Here is a 24,324-nt window from a genome sequence, read left to right as displayed (position 1 = left end):
AGGAATTAATAGGTCATGATCAATCATTCCATGGCGAACTATGATCATCAGGGATCGATGATGGCACCACACTTCAACCCAATGGCCACAGAGTACGGCATCATACTGCGTGGCACCGGAACGATCCAAGTCGTCTTCCCCAACGCTACGACGGCCATGAACGCAGAGGTGTCGGAGGGCGACATGTTCTGGATCGCACGGTCATACCCCGTCTGCCAGATCGCGTCCCACAGGGGGGCCGATGGAGTTCTTCGGCTTCACAACATCATCGGAGAGGAACCATCCACAGTTCCTTGCCGGTGCAAGCTCAGTTCTAAGGAGGATGAAGGGGCCCGAGCTCTCGACAGCTTTTGGGATGAGCGAGGAGCAGCTTTTGCGACAAGGCGCAGCTGACGTAGGAGGAGAAGGTTGTGGAATGAGTTGCTAACTGAGAAATCGCCATATCGTTCACATCGAATGCACCGTATGCTATGCATGGAAGCCTTTCTCAGAGAACATATTGATAGAAGGAAGAAAAGTATATGATATGCAAACAAACAACTGCTTTCTCATCTTATTAATCTACTAGTATAAGCTGCAACCAACACTGTTTATTGGCCAGTCAAAACTACAAAAAGAAGCAATCTTCAAACATGTTCACTACAGCTCAATTGGAGGAGCCTTCTGCAGATATCTCAAGTTAGTCGGCCTCGTTGGACATTCTACCATCCATCGTCGTCTCCCATGAGCATGTCCCAGTCCCAAGGTCCCGTGGGAGACAATATGCTCGACGCCATGTCCATTTTGCCGAGCAGTTCAGGCACGAGCGGTGGACATTCTTGCATTTGATCGTAGATCCACAGGCTCTCGTCCTGGATCAGGTTTCCGCTGGTGTCCGATGAGAGAGACAGGTGCTGCTCTGAGCTAAAACCGCCGGTATGATGCAAAGCTTCCGTTGGAGTGGAATCCATCACGAAAGGGACGACGGCGTCGATGGTTTTGCAGGTGTGCTGTATGCTATACTCGACCTTGAAGCTGGGCGGATCGGCACAACTATCCTCCTGTTGTACTGTCTTCTTCGCAAGGCATCCTTGGCCCTCCCTGTAAGTGCACCTATAGTAGCTCCTGTGTGCATGGTATCGTCCTCTATCAGAAACTAAGAACGATCCAACCTGGTTTTGTTTTTGGGTTTGATGGGTTTTGCTTGAATTACCTTGGATATTTAGCATTGTTGATCATTTTCTGCCCATACTTCCTCCACTGATACCCATCACCATAGGGGACAGACGTAACGATGGACCAAGTTTCCGGCTTCCTCCTGCAACAAGTTCGATCAAATGATATTCCATTGCTTCTCCTAGATTTACTATCACTAGTACAATTAAATTACCTTCTCTTATGATCACCAGGCCTATCGCTTCTCTGCAAGCTCTTCCTCTTATCGCTGGCACATCGTCGATCGTCGTCGGAGCCACCAGATGATTCACACCTGATGGATTGGAGCCCTGAGAGCGCTGAGGATGTGAGCGTTAGAATCTCCTTGAGGATGTCTCCTCCAACCTGCGCAGGAAACAACTGCAGAAGAACAGCATGTAGTTGGCTCATCAGTTCATGCGCTCGATTGATTTCTTGGATCGCCATGTGATGGTGATGACAAGTCGGCGGCCCTCCTTCGATCTTCTTCGCCATCTTAACCATCGCACTTGGATGTCCTTGAGGTGTGGTTTGCGAGAGAGCCTCGTTTCCCCCTCTCCCTATATAACCAAGCTTAAGTATGTTAACTCGTGTCATCTTCATCATATGAATTCTTGACGCGAACGAACACCTACAAGCTGATGAGAGTGTGAGACTGTTGGTGATCTGCTCACACTGTGTGACCGGTTCAAGCTCTGTGTAGGGTTCGACGCGGAATGAGGACCAAGTCCCCGGCGTGTCCCTATCCCCTGCTTCCCTTGCTGGAGTTACAACATCTGGGGTAGCATTCTTCCCATGGATTCGGGAACTGCAGTTGACGTGACGGTTTCTCATCGGCATCTTCGGTCTGAGTCAACATACACTGGTATGTGCCACAGGGAGAGAGCAACGTCAGGCTGTCCCTTGTCCGTGTAGGACCTCGCATGGCAGACAAGTCGGCAAGAGGAGATAAAGGGCAACATGGACTCGCAAAGTGTTAAAGGCTTGATAGACTAGCTCACCTTTGTTGATCTCTTCTTTGTACGGCTCCTCACTAGGCTATTAATTGCATGAGTTCTCCATAAGTAAGCTTTTATTTCTTACAAAAAAAAAAAAAGTTACATCGGAAAATTCCTCAAAAAAAAAAAATCTAAAGTTTTTTTTTTAACATCTTGTTTGCTTTATTATCATATATCATTCTTTATTTTAAAAAAAAGAAATATTAGTTTTGTATAATTGATTATTGTCATATTCTCTTTCGTGTGGGTACTGTCGGCTATTGTCTTCATCCTATCATTCTCTCGTGGTTGTTTTTATCTTGTCACAAGATTCTCGCTTGTGAATTTTCTTAACAATTATAAAACGTTCCAGATATCGAAAGACTCATGATCATAACGTTATCGAGAATCATCGCTATGACGATAACCCTGTTGATGATGATCCCTGAAACCTTTCTCCCTGGACTCCTCTAATGATAGTGCGAACAAAAACATACCGAGAAAATAAAATAAAAAAAAATATGTTAAGAGTTATTACTATGAGGGCCATCATCATGACGAGACAAAGCGAAAGTTAGTGTAACGAAACGTTAGGTATGATTCCCAAAAGATGATAATGAGTCGCGATGGCCCACACCATGGGATAGAGGTGACAATGATGGGTGGAGACCCATGATAATAATGGAAACTTGAGATTATTTCAGAAAATTTATCCCCTGTATAATAGTTCATCGGTCATTGGTCATGGTCCTTTTATCATTTAGATAAACATCATTCAATGGTCAAACTTATTTGATCTGACTTTGACACCAACCCTAACCTTCATGGACTGACCATCGCTTTCGATTCTAGGTGAAGGAAACTAATACCTCCAATATATAATACCTTAATTCGATAAAATTGCTCAAAGACACCATCAAGAACTGTGGCCAATTTGATTATTGGTCACAATTAGCTACGCAAGGCAGTCAAGTTTTCATACCCTCATGAGCAGATATGCATCTGGAGAAAAGGAGCGTCTGGAAGGGTTGTGATAGTATTCAACTCTTCCTTCAAGTCCAAAGGATGATTTGCTGCTGGTCCAAGTATCCATAAAAGAGGCAGTGACGCACATAGGTGTGGCGAATGGACTTGCGATGAAGACGACGGGGTGATGACCTAAGACTCGGGTCGTACGAGTGACGACCAGGGAAGGGCGTCACTCACGCGCCTCTGCCGACATCTTAACAGTAGTTCGTTGTCGTCACCCACGTGCCTCTGCCGACATCGCACAGTACGTATGGTGCATGGTGATCTTTAAGATCGTTAAGACCACGTCGTCATCTCCGCGTGCTCCGCAAGTTCTGGACGCCTCGTTCCTTTTGACTGTTCCACCTGTTCACCAAACCATTAATTCTCCGTTGTCTATTGTTGGGACACCCAATCTTCCCTGTTGGAATCAAATTGGTCAACGTTGCTGACTCCAGGTCTTCATTGCCAAACTTCCAGTAGATTAGTAGCACTGTTACATCTGGACCCTGTCTGGCCTCTGTCACCAAGTGTGTCATAATTAAATCTACTCCAAGCAATACATGATCCATGATTGGGCCATAATTAAGCGACTTCGACGCCATTCTGGTTCCAATCATGCTCAATTGCGCACTCACAGATGGAGCATAGCCCAATTGGCCCTTCTCTCAGCCCACCAGTCACGGTTCAACACGATGGCTACACGTGTAGCGCATCGACCCCTAAACCCCTCGCAACGCATCGACTACCGACCACCGAACAAACTCTGCTCCCAAGCTATCGTAACGAAAGGGCGGGCAGTGCTTCATGGCAGCCTTGCTTTGCCGCTTCCCTTCTGCGTCCTCTTCGCGTCTCCTCTCCCCATTCTCTCGGACCTCCAAACCCCGATCGCTTCTCCTCGCCGTCTCACCCATCATGTACTCCACTCTTGGCCCTAATTACTCCTCCTACTCCGTCGCTGCCGCCGCCTCCGCCTCTACCCCGATCGCTCTCCCATCCGATGCACGCGAACCCCCCCCCCCTCGCTCGGGGAGATCACCCGACCCGATTTACCCATCCTCCATCAGGTATCCGTTTCACCCGTTGCTCTCCTGTGTCGTTGTGTTTCGTATTTTGTGTTCTTTTTGGTGTTAGTTTAGTTGTTGTCGGTTCCACGGCTTGTAAGAGTTGAGGTGAATACTCGTTTGATTTACTTTAGGTGGTCAATGAATTCAACTTGGTTTACTTGGACAATGCTGCGACATCTCAGAAGCCTTCGGCTGTTCTTAAACGAATACTACGAATCATATAATTCGAACGTTCATCGTGGTGTCCACTATCTAAGGTACTACTACCACCTTCTGCATGACAAGTTGAAACAGAGATTAACAGAACCCCTCGAATTTTGTGATGTTGGGAAGTAATCATTGTATTTGCATGGTAAAACTATTCTACATTGTACCATCTTGGCTATAGAAGCTTAATAAGGGTCCGGTACAGTTGCTTTATCAACCGTCTACTCCTAGTAGGAGATATTTGGTTCTTGATTTGCCTCTTGCTCGGACAAGCGTTAGTACTATTGTGACAGCTAGAATATTAAGACATCGTTATTTTCTTTTGCTTGTTTCTAAACCAAGTTATCCTTTTTCTTGAATATGCCAGGACTTCCTGTTCATCAAATTTAAAGTCAGTTACAGAAAAATTGAAATACATCACTAAGCTTATATTATGCTACAACTACATCATTAAGCTTGTATTATGATAATATGACAAAACAAAATGTTTTCTTAAATGCTTAGATGAATGTTGAGGTTGGCTTACAGAAGTTCCATTGATAGGAAAAGATGATATTATATGGTCAGGTTCCTTTCTTTTTAATCCATTGGCATGGCAAGATCTTTTTAGCGATTCTTAACTAGATAAGCATTAAAAAATTTAGATATGTTATGAGATAGATTTTAACTATAATGTACTTGTTTTTTTGGTGCATTCAATGACATCTATACATGCTTTCTGAAAGAAGTATGGTGCTTTTCTGAGTTTTTCATTTAAGTTGTTTTTTTATCTTTGCTGCTGAGATCAGTGCAAAGGCAACAGATGCGTATGAGGAAGCAAGAACCAAACTTGCCAATTTTGTCGATGCAATGGATTGTAAAGAGATAGTATTTACCTGTAATGCTACAGAAACTATCAATCTAGTAGCCTATTCGTGGGGCTTATCAATTTCGAGGCCTGGTGATGAGGTGTGTAGTCTGATTTGTTGCTTATCATTCGATGATCTTTTTCTCAAAATAAAATGTGTGGCTTATCAAACTTGATGCCTGGGGACGTGGTGCATTGTCTAACTCGTTGTCTAACTCGTTGCTTATCACTTTATGAATTTTTTTCTCAAACTAAAATGTTATGCAGTGGTTCTTGGTATGAATATACTTATATTCAGGTGCTTTCCCAATACTTCAAATACTGATTCATTGTAACTTTATAGCTCATTTGTCTCAAATGTTATTGTAAAATCATTTTTGTTATGTTGCAAAAGTAGATCTAGTTTCACGTTCAACTCAAAGGCATATCTAGACACTTTTCCTGCAATTTTGTTTGTTTTGTTTAGTTATCTATGGTATACTCCCTATTTCTCTAACTTTAATCTTCCTCTTCTGTTACATTTTACCCATTTTGCTTATTGTTCTTCGATTTGCAATAAATAGTTCTTACAGTTGTTGAACATCATAGTGCGATTGTTCCCTGGCAAATTGTTGCGAAAAAGACTGGTGCAGATCTGAAGTATGTTGGGTTGACAAAAGAAGAGGTTCCTGATCTCGACCAGTTCAAGGGACTCCTTTCAAAGAATACAAAGCTTGTCGTTGCACATCATATCTCCAATGTACTGGGTAGGTCCTGTGCAAGTTAGATCCTTCTTTTGCTACTTCCTTTGTTTATTTTTTTCAACTTATTTGTGTATGAGTTTGAGATAAATGGCTTTGCATGGAGCATTGACATACATAAATAGTAGAAATCCAGTTGAGAAAAAAAAAAACTGAAAAGCTATTCTGAGATTTTCCTTGTGCTGTCATTTGAAGAAAGCAGAAAATTTCTTCAATTTTTGAGTTGCAAAGATTTTTTGGCATCAAAACCATCTAGAGACATTAGCATTATCCAGTTACTTTTTAATTATCATTTAATCTGATGCTCTAGAAAAGATAAAGTGTTTATGAAATCTGTATCAGACTAATAAAGAATAGAATTAGTCAGAATTACCTAAAGCATAAGCTATAAAGTGAGTTCTAGTGTCAAGATTGCTAGTGATGATGCAACATCAGGGTCCATGACAGTGGGCACACTGATCAGCACAACATGGATTTTGTCATGCAAGAAAGATATTGGAATGCTTATGAGACACAACTTGCTGTGCACGACTAAATTTTCAGTGATAGAATACTTTAAAAAGCTAGAAAGCTTCCTATGTATGAATTGTGTATGTTCTTCTCGATGTCATCATCATGTATCACATGCTCTTGAGGTTCTCATTCTGGCCACTATAATTTGTCTGCCAGCCAAAATTTGATGTTCATGTTCCTGAACTCCTTGGATATATTTTATCTGAGAACTTGGTCGAAAAATAGTGACACTTCAGTCTGCTTATTTTTGTTGTGCCATTGTAAGTATGCTTGCATAGTTGAGGGTAGGTGTAAATACTGCAACTCACTTTAGTATGTTTATAAAAATTATTCTATTGCAGTAATGTTTCATTTGAAGGAATGATATAATTGGGATTGTTATATGAGATAAACATTAAATTTCCATATTACAGTATCCCATATGTTTTCAGGTTCTGTTCTGCCTATAGATGAGATTATGGTCTGGTCACGTAATGTTGGGGCAAAGGTTCTTGTGGATGCTTGTCAAAGTGCTCCTCACATGGTAGTGGATGTGCAGAAACTTGATGTTGATTTCCTGGTTGCCTCATCACACAAGGTCATTTTTGTTATCTTTTGTTGATTTGTTAATGTATCTTCTATCACTAATTCTGAAAGGACTATTTAGAGATTTAAGTATTATTTGTCTCTCAGATGTGTGGGCCTACAGGCGTTGGTTTCTTGTATGGTAAAATCAAGCTCTTGTCCTCAATGCCTCCATTTTTAGGTAAAGTTACATAATATCTTAATATTCATAGTGATAGATACCCTGGGGTGGTTCTGCATTCCTTGGTTAAACCTTATATAGTTATAGGCAGGTGGTGGTGAAATGATTTCTGATGTGTTTCAAGATTATTCAACCTATGCTGAGCCACCATCCAGGTCAGTTTGGCTTCCTTAGAACTTGACAACTGCTAGTGACAACTGTCTTGTTTTGACATTTCGACCTTTTACTTATCAGTTGAGACAATGTCTGATAAAAGACTTTTAAAGGAGAAACTTGCTCATAATTCTGCAGAAGTAGGGAGTCATTGCCTTTGCTGTATGAGGATAACATTTTTGGTTTGTAGGAGATTAATTCACTGCTGTAGCACAGTTATATCAAATATATATTTCTTAGGTTTTACCTCATCAAGTTCTTGGCGTTTGAGATCTGCCTTTACTGCTATATCACTCTAATCTTAAGCACTTTTGAGTAAAATGTGCATTCTCAGTGTAATATAGAAGCAAATTCGCAATTTTTCAAATTCATATTCTTGAATTCTTTAACATCATGTAAATATGGATAGTCATGAAGATTTAGATCATGGTTTTGAGTTTCAGGGACTTCTGGGCTGTATGTCAACATGGTATTAGTTTCTTATGCTGAAGGGTTGACAAGGGTGTGCCAACACACCATTTTGCATTCATGAAAAGAAAATACACATGCACACAACTGAAGCAATGAAAGTCAAAACGGGTGTGCTTGTTGTAATACACACAAGACAACTGAAACAGTAAATCTAGATATCTTTTTTATGAATTGATGCTTCTTGAGAGAAAAAGAAGCTTGCTGATGTATAATCATTTGAACTTGTATCATTGTTGTGTTAAGACCATGATGTTGCCTCTGTTTGCTAATCATGTTCTCAATTTAATGATGTTTAAGGTGATTGACTGAATAGCAATCGACTAAATATACCACAAACTGAATCCTAGGTAGAGGGATTCAAATGCAAAGCTTCAGGATTTTTGGGGTTGTTCATCGCATTTCAACTATGGAGTTGGTGAAGCTGCTTTTCATTGTTTGTACAGCGTCATTGAATATAATATACTGCACATAGTCATGCTTGCCATTGATGTTGTCATGATGGCTGCTTAGGCAGATTTGAGGCTGGAACTCCAGCTATTGGAGAAGCTGTTTGTTTGGGAGCAGCAATTGATTATTTGTCAAGCATTGGCATGCAAAGGATTCATAACTATGAGGTACTATCTCTTGCCTTTGTTCTTTGTCATATTTTAAGCAAATGATTATATTGTTGTTCCTTGGAACAATACAGCACTTTCTGCTTCTTCATTTGCTGAGGAAATTAATTGGCACCAATTCTTTCTCTTGTGAAAATTTACTTGTTGTGAAAGAATGTTGTTCATTTCACAGATGCATATGATGTGTGATGATATTGAAATGTGTAGGATGTTAAAACACATGATATGAGGTTATTACAATGTGTCGACTTCATCGTCGAGTTTGTGAAACGCATGAAATGTCACCGTAAACCACCCGCACATGGGGTGTCGTAGTCGTGTGGAAGATGCAACAAACTCGTGAATGAAGTCGTTTAGCAATGGTCGAAATTGCGGACGTCGAACGAAGTTGTGGATGTGACGTTGATCGAAGCCACGAGCACGACGTTGTGCGAAACTGCATACAGATTCACAGACAAGATGCCGTCATCAGCGGATGGGGCAGTGGAGTTGGCCGCAGCTCTATTCTACGGGTAATGCTGCTACCCGAAGGCTAATACCCTGCAATTCTAGTAAGCTTGCAACTACAAGTTACTCCCATTGTGATACCATCCAGATTACAACTCAAACAATAGCAACAAGAACATTTGGGATAGATCGGCAAGATGATTGCATTGAAAGAATCGAAATTCCACACCATGATCATCCACATACACCCTAAGCACAGGGAACACAAACTCCCTCACAAACATAAATGCTGGTCCCAGTAAGGCTTAGAAGAGCTTGTAGGGGGAGGAGGCATCCAAGGGGTGGATGAGGTAGGTCAGGACCAGGGCCACCAGCATCAGCAGATAAGCAATCCCTTGGTCGATTGATGTCCCTGCCCAATCAAGAACACACTAGCGTGTCAAATCCTACACACAATAGTACATCTTCTACAACAAGATCAAGCCAGGGTCCAATGGAGATTAAAGCCTGAAGATGATTGGTACTTTTGCTCCTACAAAACAACAATGCACTCTGTAGCAGGAGATGAGTGATAATATTTGCAGCATCTAATCAATTGTTTCGGGGAAAAAAAAGGGGTATTTTGAGGATTTATTGTATTTTATCACCAATTCACTGATAAAAAAAAAGGATCTTAACAATTAAAAGCTAAAAAATTATGAAGAAAAGGGGAAATCCAGAAAGAAGGTGACCGGAGAAAGATGAGATCCTTGACTTCTGAAATATCGATCACAAAATGAGGGGAAAGGATCAAGGCAAGAGGAAGGTCAAATCACCGTCGCTGGTGGGGGCGGGGGCGGGAGCCTGGGCCTGGACGGCCGGAAGGACGATCGCCAAGGCGAGAAGCATGACGGCCACCAGACCGAACGAAGCCCTAGGGATCGCCGCCATCTCCTCCGGGATCTCCCTCCACTTCAAGAAAACCAGACCAGGAAGCGACGCACAACCCCGGGATCTCTCTCTCTCGTCCTTCTCTGGGCGGAGCAGAGAGGATGAGAGAGATGGGGGAGCGCAATGGGCTTCGGGTCGCTTCCTCCTCGGCTGCTTCCGTGCTCGTTTCGGGGAGAGACATCTTCGCCAGCGGATCCTCTCGCCTCTTATAGGGACCACTGTCGCGGACGAAGCGAAACAACGGGGCGCAAAAGCGAGGAACCCGCAACGCCGTTGTTCGGCCCCACAGAACCGGTCCAACCTTGTGAACCGGCTCGCCTGCCACGTCAGAAACGACCCAAGAATAATTGATCTGGCTAATAGGCCTTCTGATTGCCCATTTACTGGCCTATTGGGCCATCAATGAAGGCCCCAATAAGAGGGCAAATCGATTTGACCGAGCCTCCTATTAAGAAGGCATATGTGAATCGAAAACCCCGTCGAAATCGCATCAAGATTTTGACTTATGTATGTGGTTATGTCATTGATCGTTGATGATCGACCTTCATTGTGTTATATGATCAGCGAACGAGAGATTCCAGTTGCCACCTTCTTGCATTTGCATGGTCATGGAGCAATTCCGGCAGATCGGTGAAGTCCTGGGAAGCATCAAGGCGATGATGGTGTTCCGGGACGAGATCCGAGTCAACAAACGCCAGTGTCGCTTGCTGGTGGACGCATTCGACCTCGCCTTCGAGGGCGTGGCGATGGAGATGAGAAACCATCTGAGGTTCGAGGAAAAGCTCATCAAGTGGAAGGCCCTGGAGCAACCGCTCAGGGAGCTGCACCGGGTGTTCCGGGAGGGGGAGCAGTACCTGAGGCAGTGCTTGGAGCCCCGGGATTGGTGGGGGAAGGCCATAGCCCTCGGTCAGAACACCGACTGCGTCGACTTCCACCTTCACGACTTGCTGTGGTGCATTCCGGTCGTGATGGAGGCGATCGAGAACGTGGGAGAGATCACCGGAACCGACCCGGAAGACATTTACCGGAAGAAGCTCGTGTTCTCGAAGAAGTACGAGAAGGAGTGGATGGAGCCGAAGCTCTTCCAGCACAAGCTGGGAAGCTTGTACTTGGCTTCCCAAGGCTTGTCCAGCAGAATGGACACATCGTCGGGGGAAGATCGATGGGTTCTCTCGGAAATGATTGCGGAGAAGAGGAGCCAAGGATCGAAGCCCCTGTCGAAGCAAGAGAACCGGCTCGCCGATCTCCTCCTGTGTCCCAAAGGGAAGCTCTTCCCCTGCTCGGTTCTCGTCGGATCCAGCGACTACCAAGTCAGAAGACGATTCGGGTCGGGAAACAACTACAAGGAAGTGCAGTGGATGGGCGAGAGCTTCGCGGTGAAGCATGTCATCGGAGAGATGGAGCCACTGATGCCTGAGATCTCCCTCCTGTCATCTCTTTCTCACACCAACGTGGTGCATTACATGTACTCGTTTGTGGACGAAGAGAAGAAAGAGTGCATGCTGGTGATGGACCTGATGAGCAAGGATCTCTCGAGCTACATCAAGGAGATCTGCTCCACGAGAAGAAAGGTCCCCTTCCCCTTGGTGGTGGCAGTGGACACCATGCTTCAGATTGCAAGAGGAATGGAGTATCTCCACTCCAAGAACATATACCACGGAGATCTGAACCCTTCAAACATACTGGTCAAGACGAGGAGTGCTTCACCGGACGGACATCTGCACGCCAAAGTTACTGGATTTGGGCTGTCACCGGTGAAGTACTCCAAGCCCACAGCAACCCAAGCAGCTGCCACACAATCATGCATCTGGTACGCCCCGGAGGTGCTATTGGAGCAGGAGGGTAGCAGTGCCAAGTGCACGGAGAAGGCAGACGTGTACAGCTTCGGGATGATCTGCTTCGAGCTGTTGTCAGGCAAACTCCCCTTCGAAGACAACCATCTCCAGGGGGACAAGATGAGCAAGAGCATAAGAGGAGGCGAGAGGCCTTCGTTCCCGGGTCACTACCCCAAGTATCTGATCAACCTGGCAAAGAGATGTTGGCACGGCGATCCATCACAGCGACCGGGCTTCAATTCCATCTGCAGAGCGCTTCGGTACATGAAGCGGTTCATGGTGATGAACCCTGATCACGGCCAACCCGATGCGCCGATGCCACCGGTGGATTACTTTGAACTGGACATGAGTTTGTGCAAGAGATTCACAAACTGGGGGAGGAAGGACGTTCCTCGGGTCTCAGAAATCCCCTTTCAGATGTACGCTTACAGAGTGGTGGAGAGGGAGAGGACGAGTGCCAATGTGAAGGACAAGTGCTCGGATTCAGGGAGTGAAGGGGCTTCAGTTTGCGGCGATGAGAATGCATTTAGTATAACAGTGCCGGACGACGCGGTCTCTGCCTCTGTGGCTTCTGTGAGGTCACTGTATCCCATGGTATCTGAATCTAATAACAGGACCCCAACAAAGAAGGCTAGTAGTGGAAAGACCAATAATCCTTTAGGTAACAACCTACAGCGATCTTTTGCTCCTACAGAATGCTATTTATTTTACGAGATTATACATGCCCTCAAATTGAGGAGGATACAGCAGCTTTGTTCCTATTATGAAGCAATGATGTGACTCCTCTCCTTCAATTGTTCTCTTCCGCAGGGAAGCTGCAGAAATCAAGAACCATGATACCCCCACACGTATCACCGGCAGGGCGCAACTTTAGAAGCAACTCTGAGAGCCGGCTGCAGCTGCAGCTGCAGCTCCAGCCAGTTATGATGAGCCCAAGAAGACGAAGGCCGTCGGGGCATGCCTCGGATTCAGAGCTGACATAGATCTTAAAACACCCCCTCCCCTCAATCATATTACGACCAACAACTATCTTTCACAGAGACCAACACAAGTAAGTTGTAGCAAGAGATTGTATGTGGGGGGATTACTCTAAGCAGCTTGTGTTACATCCACCTGCACAAATCTAACAACGCACGAGATTGTATTGTGCTCAACGTTGTAGTCAAATGCCATTGTCGCTGTGTACAGAGTAGATGATGAAGAGCAATCGATCCAACAGTGTGGAATACAGCCACCTGTTTAATTGGTCCTTCATAATCGATTCGTGCATAATCCATTGCCTGCTGTCTGCTGCCTGTCATTAACGCTTTTGGTTCCTAATGACATTACCAGTTTGATTGATTCATTATTCCAAAAAAGTTTGAAGCTTATGCACAAGCGATCTCAAACCTGAAATTAAATGGGACATAAATTTGTTTTTTTTAATAAAAGTTATATTAAAAATATTAATTAAATGAATATATGTAAAATATAACCAGTGGAACGTCTCAACAAAAACAAGTTTAATATCAACAAACCACAACGCAATCATCAATGATCCAAATTACCGATCTTGTCTTTATACTGAGTATAAAGATGAGACACATTCGCCTTTAAGAATCCTCAAACTTGGCAAACAAATAGTAAGCTTTTCAACTCTCCCCTATCATGACAGATAGATACCAAAGGACCGAGCAAACTAGCTTATGTTATTACTAAAATTACTAAAGAAACAGCCAGTGAATTCCATGTTTTAAATAGCTAGATAGCCCAACCATCACAAAATTAAGCACCTAAAAGAAAAACAAAAGCAGAAACCTGGCACAACATCAACCAGCACAGCATAACAATTCAAAACATGTTTCTTGAGAGAGCTACATGTTCTTTCCATGCCCCTTGTAGACCATTTAATTTATTTTGATACGCGGTGGAACACAAGAGAGTCCAGCAGTTCTCCAAGTACTAGTTGGATACCAACACAGGAATTGCGAGGGAACAGCTTTCCTATCTTGAGCTCCGAATGAAACTATGATAAGCAGCAGCCAAAGTGCCCACAAAACTATAGCAGCTCCACCATTTATTCTGGCTTCAATCAGATATTCTCATCTCTACTCCAAGAATGTCCTTTACAACCTCGTAAGTCACAAATGCGATTGCAATGGATGGAACCACCTGCAACAGAAAAGCAGAACAAGATTACAGCGTAACAAAGATACTTGATTACTACCTAAACTGTTTCTAATTCCTCAACAGATGATTTCACCAGTAACTGGTCACTTACAGTGCTGATGAATGAAACATCAATGGCATACTAACCTTTACTGAATTGGGAACGAGACCCTTGTATAATGCCCCAAAGCCTTCATGATGCACTGTTTTCCTGAATGCATCAATCATTCCAGTATACTCCAAGGAACCCTTACTTCTACCTTCACCTGCCACAACTGAGGCTGCATTATTCCACCCCACCATCTGCATCCTCCTGCGAATGACATCAAGAGGGTAGGCAACTGTCTGGCCAATAGTTCCAGCAACAGCACCACATGCAAGTCTTGTGACTACACTCAACTCCGAATCTTCAACGAGACCATATGGGTTAGATTTAATTAACCAATCTTTCAAAGATTCATAAACGGCAAAATTGAGGCCCACATAAGGAATCTGCAAACAGAATGAAATGTCCATCAGATAAAAGCACTTAAATTTTTAGCAAAGTGGTTGTAATTCATATCAAGACACTATAAATAAAGAAATGACACAATTATCATAATATGTAGAAGCTAGAGGATGGCAAATGTTGCTTATGTCTGCCTTTCTGTTCTGTTAGCAATAAGGAACAGAAGGAAGGAGTATGCACTCTAGCAAAGGGAAAAAAAAATTACATATACCCTTTATTGTTTTTAATAAAAGATGATTTCCATTACAATCCTACAACATAGAAACTTACAGTAGTTCAGCTTTTTTTATGTCAAAAAATTTGTACAAGAGGTTTATTATCCCCAAATTTGCAAAAGAGATGTTCTATATAAATATGACGCAAGAGGTTCAAATAGTGGTGATAATCCAAGAAAAGAAAACACATGAAAATATAAATCAGACAGATTTGAGGGGAGGAGCTATTTTGTATACAGATCAGACTACCCAATGCCTGACATATATGATGAATAATGCTTCTAGAAGTTGGAGAATACTCACAACTCCTATGACAGATGGTAGCCAGCCTTTGTACAAAGCACGAAAGCCTTCTTCACGGTAGACAGTGCCCAACGCATGAAACATGCCCCTGTACTGGTAAGGCGACTTCTCAGTCTGCACAAAAGGAAGAGATTAATGGAATGCCGACAGGGGCTAGAGGAACTAATCACAACAGAAAAGACGCGATATGCAAAAACTAGGAAAAGCACCTGAACTGTGATCCTTCCACGGACCATGTCCATAGGATAAGTAGCAGACATAGCAATAATTCCAGCACATGCTCCAGCCCCAAGACGTAATACGGGAGTGAGTTGAGCATCTTCTGCTTAGTTAACACAAAATTTAAATATTACAATTTCACAATTAGGTGTGAGTATAACAGACTGGACAAATGAGGTTTGTGTAAAAGTAGGACTAAGGCTAGCTACAAAAAAGAAATGAAAGTTTTATCCCATGAATAAAGATTAAAGAACCATATGGATAAAGGTATACTAGTTGTCAGCTTCTGTAATGTCTAACTTCTTATAAATGCTAAATGTCCGCGAGATGCTATCAAGAATGAATCATAATAATGTGTTGGGTAGTGATTAGGTATTGAATCTAGGTAATAGAAATCATAACCTACTGCCTATACATATCATCTGAAATGTCAGATGTGCAGAATGTCACAGTAGAATTTTGGTATGAAAATAACAACAACAATAGCAACAACAAAGCCGTGGTATAGAACCAATAAAAATATTTAATGCATTACATTCATGTTGTTCCTGCCAACAATACATAAGAGAAAAGAGCAAAAAGGACTACTAAAAGGTATGTATCGAGTGACATAACATTAAATAAACACATTCAATCAAAGAAAGATGGTATAAAACGGTACGACATACCATTGCCAGATTGCCGACGGTAAAGCCACAAAATTCCACTGTGACAAGTTCCAAATCCTAGCATCAGCAATGATAGGATGAAAACTAAATACGGAAAACAAAATAAAATGTGATCATACCATGAAGAAGGAAAACCATTAAACTTCCGGTTCCAGAAAAGAAAGCAGAATTGATCAGTTTTGGCAAAAAGGCATATCATTAAATAAATAGGGTCATATCAGTGATTTAAAAAGCGCTAGGCGCCAAAAGGCGCCAAGGTCCACAAACGCCCGAGGCGCTAGGCGCTCGCCCAGGCGCTCGCCCGAGCGAAGCGAGGCGCTAAAATATAAAAATATAAAATATAATTAATAATTTCAAATAAATAAAAATTAACAACATTAAAATCAAAATAATATATTATTAATCTATTAACAAAAAATTAATCATCGAGGAAGCAGCGGCGAGCGGCGGCAGCAACAGCGGCGAGCGGCGGCAACAGCAGCGGCGAGCGACGGCAGCGACAGCGGGAAAGGGAAAGGGAGCGGAAGGCACGAGCAGCGAGAGGGCTCGCGGGAGGCGCGAGCAGCGGGAGGGCTCGAGGGAGGCGCGAGCAGCGGGAAGGCTTGCGGGAGGGCTCGCAGGAGGCGCGAGCAGCGAGAGGGCTCGCGGGAGGCGCGAGCAGCGAGAGGGCTCGCGGGAGGCGCGAGCAGCGGGAGGGCTCGAGAGAGGCGCGAGCAACGGGAAGGCTCGCGGGAGGCGCGAGCAGCGAGAGGGCTCGCGGGAGGCGTGAGCAGCGGGAAGGCTCGCGGGAGGCGCGAGCAGCGACAGCGGCGAGCAGCGGTAGCGGGAGCAGGAGCGACGAGCAGCGAGATCGCGATCGGGATCGGGATCGGCAGCGGTAGCGGCGGCAGGTTAGGGTTGGGGGTATATCGGTTTAGTTGGTTCGATTGAACCAACTAACAACCGAACCAGACCTAAAAATCTGGTTCGGTCGCCTGGTTTAACCCAGGCGCTCGCCCGAAGCGCCCGACGCCTGGGCTCGGGCGAGCGCCTAGGCGGCGCCTCTTTGAAGTGAGACGCCTGGACATGAAGCGAGGCGCTCGGGCCTCGCCTCGCCTCGCCCGAGCGCCTAGGCGAGCGCCCGAGCGCCTATTGAAATCACTGGGTCATATTACTAATTAGTAACCTTGTCAACACCTACAAAAAAGAATATATTATGGAATTCTTCCATGTTGTCAGTCTTTAATGAGTATGCTATCTAAATCCCACCTGAAGACGAAATTTGTCGACTTATCAACTAGTTAAATTCAAAACAAGAACATCATGATTTTCCAATTCCTGGACAGGATAAGGTAGACGATTAGCTACTAGTATTTGGATGATATCTAAAACAATTGGGTAATCATTAGCTACTAGCTGGATCCAATATAACAGAGGTGTTGAAACAAAGACATCAAACAGTGATGCCTACTAACTTGGGAGCCCGTATTCTGTCTTGTGCTATGCAGCAGAAGTAAAACATAAAAATATCTACGACTATAATCATAGATTGCTTCATGGAAAGGCGCATGACCAAAAATACAGTTATGCTATGTTGGTGTGCCATGATAAGAAATCACATCGGCATCATGTAATCTTTAGAACTAGACCACTGAAAAAAGAATTCTTTGTCCAGTGAAGCCAAAGGACTTTTGCAGGTAGATGACACTTTCTTTTGTCCCTGACCAAGTGGAACAATTGCAACCAATTTGTTGAACTTGAAAATCAATCAACATGGTGTATGCAAATTAATGAAGTAATGAACTTCAAGACACTTGTGAAGTTATATAATCAAAGGTCAACCCATATTTGCATCTAACTGGATCAACAACATGCATTATCAATTACACCAAATAATTAAGAGAACAAATATCTGCCATGTGGTACATGTTCAAATGATGGGTATGCACAATATCTGTTTTACCCAGAGGAAAAGAGAGAACAATGGGGGTTACAAGCCCAATCTTCTCTACTTTCACACTTAATTCCCTGAATCTCTTCCAATTACACTCTCCCATACTTACAGTAGCACCAATTTTGCTCCAGTGACATTGCAATCACCAATCAAATCAACCCTAAACTAACAACATCAAACCTCCAAATTATTACAATGTTACTCACTTACTTGTGATTCACGTGTTCACGTCTACAACGAGAAGAATAACTGCAACAGAAAATTTGTGCTAGACGCAAAATAGCATCCATTGATTTGCAACATTAGGAGAGATAGCATGTTAGATAGCATGCCCCATATGATCTTATCCCAGCAAATTTTGTCAGGGAGATGCAAACTGTTTGAAAAATTATAGAATAACAACAATATACTGTTTACGATATCTATTATATGATAGAAACTTCAGTCCAATTAAAATAGAGTGATGTTCAAAAGTTGATTAGTGTGGAGATGTTGCACTTGTGAATATCTGATATAATATTGGCCTAAAAGTCATATATGGAGCTCAAAACATAGATTTTTTTTTTTTCAGTTTTTGCTAATTGAATCCAGTCACCTAATTCAACATTCTATAATTTTATCAAAACTTTAAACTTAGATTTAAACTGCAGCTTAAGTACATTCCAGTTCATTAAGGTTTTAGCTTCCCATGCTGATAGAGGAAATGGAAGCATAGAAAGCAAAACTGAATATCACATGCTATTTAGATATATACCTTCCCTTCTGAAAAAAGAAAAAAAAATCATAAATCAAACAACATGCTATTTCTTTTGTAAAGGTAATGTAAAACTGAGAAGGGCAATCTAAGAACTTACCTTGATGCTTGTTCATAGCTAAAGAACTTGACCGCTGAATTGGGGACAATCCGAGCACAGTTAGTACCATTGCCTCTAAATAGTCCTCGAAAACCCTCACTTTTCCATATATACTTGAGCCCTTGGATAGTTCCATTATACTGAATACTATGAGGATTTTGAACCTATATTTACAATCAAATCCATATCATCAGAAGTGAAAAATCAAGAGTTCTTCAAAGACACATCTCTGTTCAAAATTTCCACATCCCAGTTGATGAACAAACACTGGTGTATATATCACAATCAGAAAGGACAAGTTACATTACACTGACATATATACCTGCATTTACAGTTATGTAGCTGACAACCATCAAAAAAAGATTAAATAAAATTTTTGATTCTAGAAACACATTAAGAAAGGGGCTTCTCTTGCATCCAATCACATAAAAACAGCAGTGTTTTAATTCAAGTGTAATTACCCAAAAGGATCCAGAAACCAATATATCTTGAAATATTAAGATTGATTTTCAGACACTGTTTACCTAGAATGGCATTCAGTCTGAAGGCTACAGTGTCACTTATCAAGGAATCGCATGATGGATGCAGACTTATCAAACATAAAAAAGAAGTCACCCCATCAACTATCCATATACCATAAAATGGCATCATAAGATCAAACCAGCTGTGCTCATTGTCACCCCACTTCCTTTTTAAACATACTTCGCAAATACAAGTGAATGGAACAATTTTCAGCAGTGATGGCCCATAAAAATGACATTATTACACAAAAAACGAAAGCTAATTGCAATCAAAGGCTAACTCAGAAATGATTATGAGCCATATTCTTGGCCTCATCGCACTATAACACTTAGCCTGCAACTAAATGCTATATTTAGGTATACGATAATGGATAGCAAAAAATGGTATTTTGGACATTGACTAAATGTAGATGATCACTTGGCAAAAGCAATTCCAGCAAAAGATTCACAGTAGTCTCCTGATTCCGTGAGTAAAAACAATGAAATCAAGAAGCCTGAAGTAGATGATTATGTATTGCAAGAGGGATGAGCTACTATTCTCTTAACACAATTAACTCCAGAATCATATCAATTCAAGATTGTATACAGAAACTCCAAGTTGCATGTTCACTTGATTGAAGATGATCTTTTCATAAAAAAAAATAGTTAACATAAAATTAGTTCCGTTAATAACAAGCAAAATAAATAATAAGATGGATCAAATAAATGTATTTTTATCAATGAAAAGTGAATGCATAAAAGGCTCATGGTGATCTTGAACAGTTCCTGTCAGAAAAGCTTGCAAAAGATGACTCGATATTAATCAGTCAACATAAGTGCTTTGCTCAAGTATCATGTGACAGACATGTTAGATATATTTTCAATAAGCACTCCCTATTGTGGGAAAGAACACCTTAATTCTAAAATCCAAAGTAAAAAATAAGATATCATGTTGCATATAAATTATCCTAACAAATCCAACACCTACAAGAAAGAACAAGAAAAACAGCAATATACCCTAATTCTAAAAGCCAAAGTAAAAATAAGATATCATGCTGCGTATAAATTATCCTAAAAAAATCAACACCCACAAGAAAGAACAAGAAAAACAGCAATATACCACACAATAAAAAATAAAGGAACAACAAAGATACTAATTGAATAAAATATATACCTGAAGCAGGATTTTTAGGCGCTCAAGTGGAGCAACAGCTGTTCTAGATCTGCAAAGGCATTCATATAATGAAAAAGTATTACAATTGAAGGCCAGGATCTTATATAAATTAAAATGTCATGTTAATCCATTAAATATAAAACTACTACCTTACAACTATTAGATTCATAAAAAATGATAAATTATAGTAATGCAAGGAAGGACCCAATTTCTGATATAGATAGGAAACCTTATTAATCCATTAACGAGAAAACTACTACATTAAAACTATTAGTCATTAGAATGATAACAGATACAGTGATGCAAGCAAGGACCAAATTTATGATATAGATAGAAAACTTTTCATAACAAATACAGTGATGCAAGCTAAGGACCCAAGTTAGATAGGAAACCCTTGCTCAAAGTGGTGGTCCATCATCAAAGGATTGTGATTCTCTGTTGTTTTGTTTCAAAGGAGCAGTTGTCTTCTATAGGACAGCATATGAAATATATTTTAGAAGTAAAGAAGTGAAAAAGGTAATAAATAAAAACATGGCGAAGTGAACAACCTATATGTTGTGTACCTCTTTATAAGCCATTATGATCATATTGGAAGCCGAAAGAATAAGTATCTAGATATTCTTTGTCCTATATTACTTCAATGTAAATTTTACTATTACTCAACCGCTCTCAGCAAAATATTTTGTCACTCAATATCACTACGGTATTTACTTTGGTAAAGATGAGAGATCACTCCTTCAACAATCTCTGCATTCTAACTTTACCATAACTTGGAATTGAGAGTCGATCAAATTTCATGCTCGCAGCTGATCTATACACCATAAGAGATTAAGCAAATATATATGACCTTGCAAATGCCAATAACCAACTCATATGGCAAGCACGAAAACGTATGTCAGGGCCAAAAAAACCCAAGTAAGATATCACCTAAGATCAATGAGGGGAAAATGACGAAACAAATCAGAAGGCAAAAGTACGATAAAAACTCAAGATTCCCCAACTGATGCAAAGAACAAGAAAAGACAAACAAAAGGCAAATGGATATAAATGAGGATAACTGCAAGAAGTCAAGAAAGGGCCTAAACAGAAAGAGATCCGAAGGGCTCACACTCCTCCCGCGACGCCTCCGGCCACAAGCGACTTGCAGATGCTGAGGATCGCGTGGCCGGGAGCCTTGACGCCCTCCCTCGCAAGCTTCGCCTCCTCCGCGAGGTTCACTATCGTCGTCACCGCCGACTCTCCCGTGCTCTTCCCCACCACATCTTCCGACGCCATCAAACCCTACAGACAGTTCGGCTCGGCTAGAAGAGAAGAGTCGGAGGCGGAAGTGATGGGGGTGGAGGACAGGAGACTGTGCTTCTCCAGTCGCACGGTTCCGTTCCTTCGGGGTTCCAGTCGCAACGCCTCCTTTGTACCCGTGGAAGGGAGGTTAAGAGACATAACAACGTCAATTTGATCGTCTACAGGATAAACGGAAACCTAAACGAAAAAACACTCTCCTTACTCGTCTGGATAATGACCCGATTTCTTATCCTGAGAGTAATGTTTGTTTTGGGCCACGCGGCTCCACCATGTCGAAACCGATTCTCGTGTTGTGGGACGTTGGGTACAGAAAAAGCGTGCTTGGAGCGTAACATATCCTGTGCTAACGGCAACAAGGAAACGGCCATCAAGGACAGGGATTCGCGGGCGAGGAATCATATTACAAAATTACCCTGCAATGGGGATCAGAATTATATTTTTAATATTTTATTCTTCTTTTTTTTGTTATGGAGTAAGTTATTTATGCTTTATACGTCACGGTGACGTAAATTTATTTCATGCCAAAAGAAAGAAAAAGGTATATTGAGACTGAGTGGAGTAAAAAAAATTTATTACAGTCACAATAATAATAATAATAATATCATAATTCTTAATTATTTGAAATAAATTATATGAAACTTTTACTGTAACTTAATTTGATTGTAAGAAAACTTTCCAGGTTAAAACATAGTAAGGATTAACAAATAGAAAACTCTTTTTTGATTCTATGGAAGGGTGGGGGTGCATGGTTATTCTTGGTGCATAGTTATTTTTGCTAACTAGTTATACGAAGACATCCTTATGCTGTCAGCTTCTTAAAGGGACTACAACCGTTTACACAATAAAAGTTTGAGGTAATAACATATTTATGATGCCTTTAAATGTTTTGGGTCACATACACTCCTAGTGTATTAAACAAGTGTATAGCCTTGTCCGACAATCTCGAGTAATCTTTAAAAATTTTATCATGATGAGATAGATCATTACAATTGTTGATCTTCGACTAGGAATTCCTAGTAAGCATGAGTCATCAATTCATGGTGACTATATCCCTGCCCTTTGTATACATCGTCCATCGCTCCTATCGATTAAATGGTTCGGTGAACTATTTAGATCGAATCATCCAGTAAATCTATAAAATATATATTTTTTATATATTTAATTTTAATATAAATTTATTATTATTTTTAGTTTTATTTTTTTAATAATTTATTAAAATGTTTTTTTTTTTTTTTTGTACATTCATGGATTTCTAGCCACTTTATTCTAGGGTGATTTATGAATGATTAGGCTGTGGGTTGCTATCCACACCAGCAGATCTAACCTTGCAAACAAATTCATGTCTCACCTGTGTATGCTGGTGAAGGTTCAAGAAAAGGGTTCAAGTTTAATGATACAATTCTTTTTTTTTTTCCTGTTGAAATTATATGTCAAAGCATGTGTCCTAATAATTTGTGGGTGATTTGCTGTTGGAGATTTAAAAAAAACTCCATATCTCATGAAAAATAAGCTTTAGTAGTTATAATAACCCTTTAGAACACATTATAAATAAAATCCTAAACATTCTCCATTGATTGGAATAAAAAATATTCTCTTATATTTTTATTGAATTAATTAATAATTTTTAATTCTCGATTAGTTAAAAACCAATTAAGACATGAACTTTAGGAGGAATAATACTGTTTGAATCTTAATGTAAAGATTGAGATTAATTCAAAAGCATATTTATCATAAAACAGTGACTGTGTACCTTCATTTTCTTTTAACTATATTTTTTATTTGTTTTTCGGGTACTCATTAATTTCCTTAATCAGATTTTTTTTTTCCTTTGCACTAACAATTCTTACCCCATTTTCCTAAATATTTCATTATCTGAGTTATTGAAAAAAGAGAAAAGTAAATATTTGTGTTGCATCATAATTTATCTAAACTTATATATATATATATATATATATATATATAATTATTTGGAAGGAGCAAAAAAAAAATTTATGTGCTCAATGTTTTTTCTCATCTAATTTTTGCATGAATTAAACAAGCAAAAGTTCTTATTTAATGGGCCTCCCGAGCCCCTATTTGGGCTTCATCTCCTCCTCCCTTTCTTTCCCGCCCATTCCTGTGTTGTGGAAGCATTCGCTGTTACTTCGCTATCTCGCCAAGCATCCTATTCCACAAGGACAGAACGAAGCTGAGATATGGGCCTACGAACAGATACCCTCGTTCTTTTCGCGACACTCACAATCCACGTAGGTGTTCGAGGTATTGGCTACATGAATTCTAACTCGACCTGCCAAGCCTTTCTTCATGGTTCTACAGAACCTGGACGTTTTCGTCTACAGCGGCAGCAGAAGTACCGCATGCTTCGCTGTTCATCTGTTCCGTTGTTTTCGTTGCATCCACTGAATCAACCCCATGTCCAGCTTTCATGTCAGGTGCAGGGAACGAGCACATGAAAGAAGTCGAGATTGCCGTCAAAGATTTAGAACACGAGAGAGAGAGAGAGGTGAGTTGACAGTGAAATCTGTGGATGGGTAGAAAAGAAGAAAGATGTTAGAAGACTTACCAGTGATTCTTCTTGGACAGACGACGAGAACTTTCTTATCCTCCTGTTTTCCCTTTGAATCGGGTTCTGCCACTTGAAAGTAACATGGAATCTTCTTTTGTGCGAAGACATTTGATTCCAAATGAACTGTGCATTAAACTTGTATCAGCAATAAGTTCACAGATGAACATAACAAGTATATACCTCAATTCCTAGCTAAACTTTCCCAGC

General features: G+C 41.2%; 5 protein-coding genes across 19 annotated transcripts; 2 read left to right on the top strand and 3 right to left on the bottom strand.

Annotated features, from left to right (window-relative positions):
• Positions 1-525: 525 nt before the first annotated feature.
• On the bottom strand, positions 526-1,767 carry LOC135618260 (probable WRKY transcription factor 70). The gene is made up of 3 exons (XM_065119132.1): positions 1,370-1,767; positions 1,193-1,297; positions 526-1,104 (listed from the first exon to the last, which is right to left on the bottom strand). The coding sequence occupies exons 1-3, from the start codon at positions 1,675-1,677 to the stop codon at positions 702-704; spliced, it is 816 nt and encodes a 271-aa protein (XP_064975204.1). The 5' UTR covers positions 1,678-1,767; the 3' UTR covers positions 526-701.
• Positions 1,768-3,915: 2,148 nt separating this feature from the next.
• Positions 3,916-8,622, top strand: LOC135619851 (cysteine desulfurase 1, chloroplastic-like). Of its 15 annotated transcripts, none has more exons than XR_010489510.1 (8): positions 3,916-4,225; positions 4,357-4,482; positions 5,221-5,380; positions 5,868-6,025; positions 6,964-7,109; positions 7,205-7,277; positions 7,365-7,432; positions 8,412-8,520. XR_010489510.1 is itself a non-coding variant. In XM_065122260.1 (8 exons), the coding sequence occupies exons 3-8, from the start codon at positions 5,376-5,378 to the stop codon at positions 8,558-8,560; spliced, it is 591 nt and encodes a 196-aa protein (XP_064978332.1). In that variant the 5' UTR covers positions 3,916-4,225; positions 4,357-4,482; positions 5,221-5,375; the 3' UTR covers positions 8,561-8,622. The 15 variants fall into 15 exon arrangements, 9 of the variants coding, with proteins under 9 accessions (XP_064978332.1, XP_064978336.1, XP_064978338.1 ...); XR_010489508.1 differs by having other exon boundaries at positions 7,359-7,432; XR_010489512.1 differs by lacking the exon at positions 8,412-8,520 and adding an exon at positions 8,249-8,404.
• A 527-nt stretch (positions 8,623-9,149) lies between these two features.
• LOC135619850 (arabinogalactan protein 16-like) lies at positions 9,150-10,077 on the bottom strand. Its single transcript, XM_065122258.1, has 2 exons — positions 9,778-10,077; positions 9,150-9,374 (listed from the first exon to the last, which is right to left on the bottom strand). The coding sequence occupies exons 1-2, from the start codon at positions 9,890-9,892 to the stop codon at positions 9,268-9,270; spliced, it is 222 nt and encodes a 73-aa protein (XP_064978330.1). The 5' UTR covers positions 9,893-10,077; the 3' UTR covers positions 9,150-9,267.
• Positions 10,078-10,437: 360 nt separating this feature from the next.
• On the top strand, positions 10,438-13,004 carry LOC135619848 (uncharacterized). Its single transcript, XM_065122257.1, has 2 exons — positions 10,438-12,388; positions 12,538-13,004. The coding sequence occupies exons 1-2, from the start codon at positions 10,495-10,497 to the stop codon at positions 12,708-12,710; spliced, it is 2,067 nt and encodes a 688-aa protein (XP_064978329.1). The 5' UTR covers positions 10,438-10,494; the 3' UTR covers positions 12,711-13,004.
• Positions 13,005-13,394: 390 nt separating this feature from the next.
• LOC103996307 (mitochondrial adenine nucleotide transporter ADNT1) lies at positions 13,395-21,661 on the bottom strand. The gene is made up of 8 exons (XM_009417201.3): positions 21,358-21,661; positions 20,250-20,298; positions 18,576-18,739; positions 15,789-15,826; positions 15,111-15,223; positions 14,902-15,015; positions 14,023-14,367; positions 13,395-13,878 (listed from the first exon to the last, which is right to left on the bottom strand). Exons 1-8 carry the CDS (start codon positions 21,522-21,524, stop codon positions 13,795-13,797), a joined length of 1,074 nt encoding a protein of 357 aa, XP_009415476.2. The 5' UTR covers positions 21,525-21,661; the 3' UTR covers positions 13,395-13,794.
• Between the last annotated feature and the right edge of the window lie 2,663 nt (positions 21,662-24,324).

Source organism: Musa acuminata, chromosome BXJ2-8 (assembly GCF_036884655.1).
Source record: "Musa acuminata AAA Group cultivar baxijiao chromosome BXJ2-8, Cavendish_Baxijiao_AAA, whole genome shotgun sequence".
In the NCBI taxonomy this organism is placed as follows: Eukaryota; Viridiplantae; Streptophyta; class Magnoliopsida; order Zingiberales; family Musaceae; genus Musa; species Musa acuminata.
This window is presented reverse-complemented; position numbering and strand designations above follow the sequence as displayed.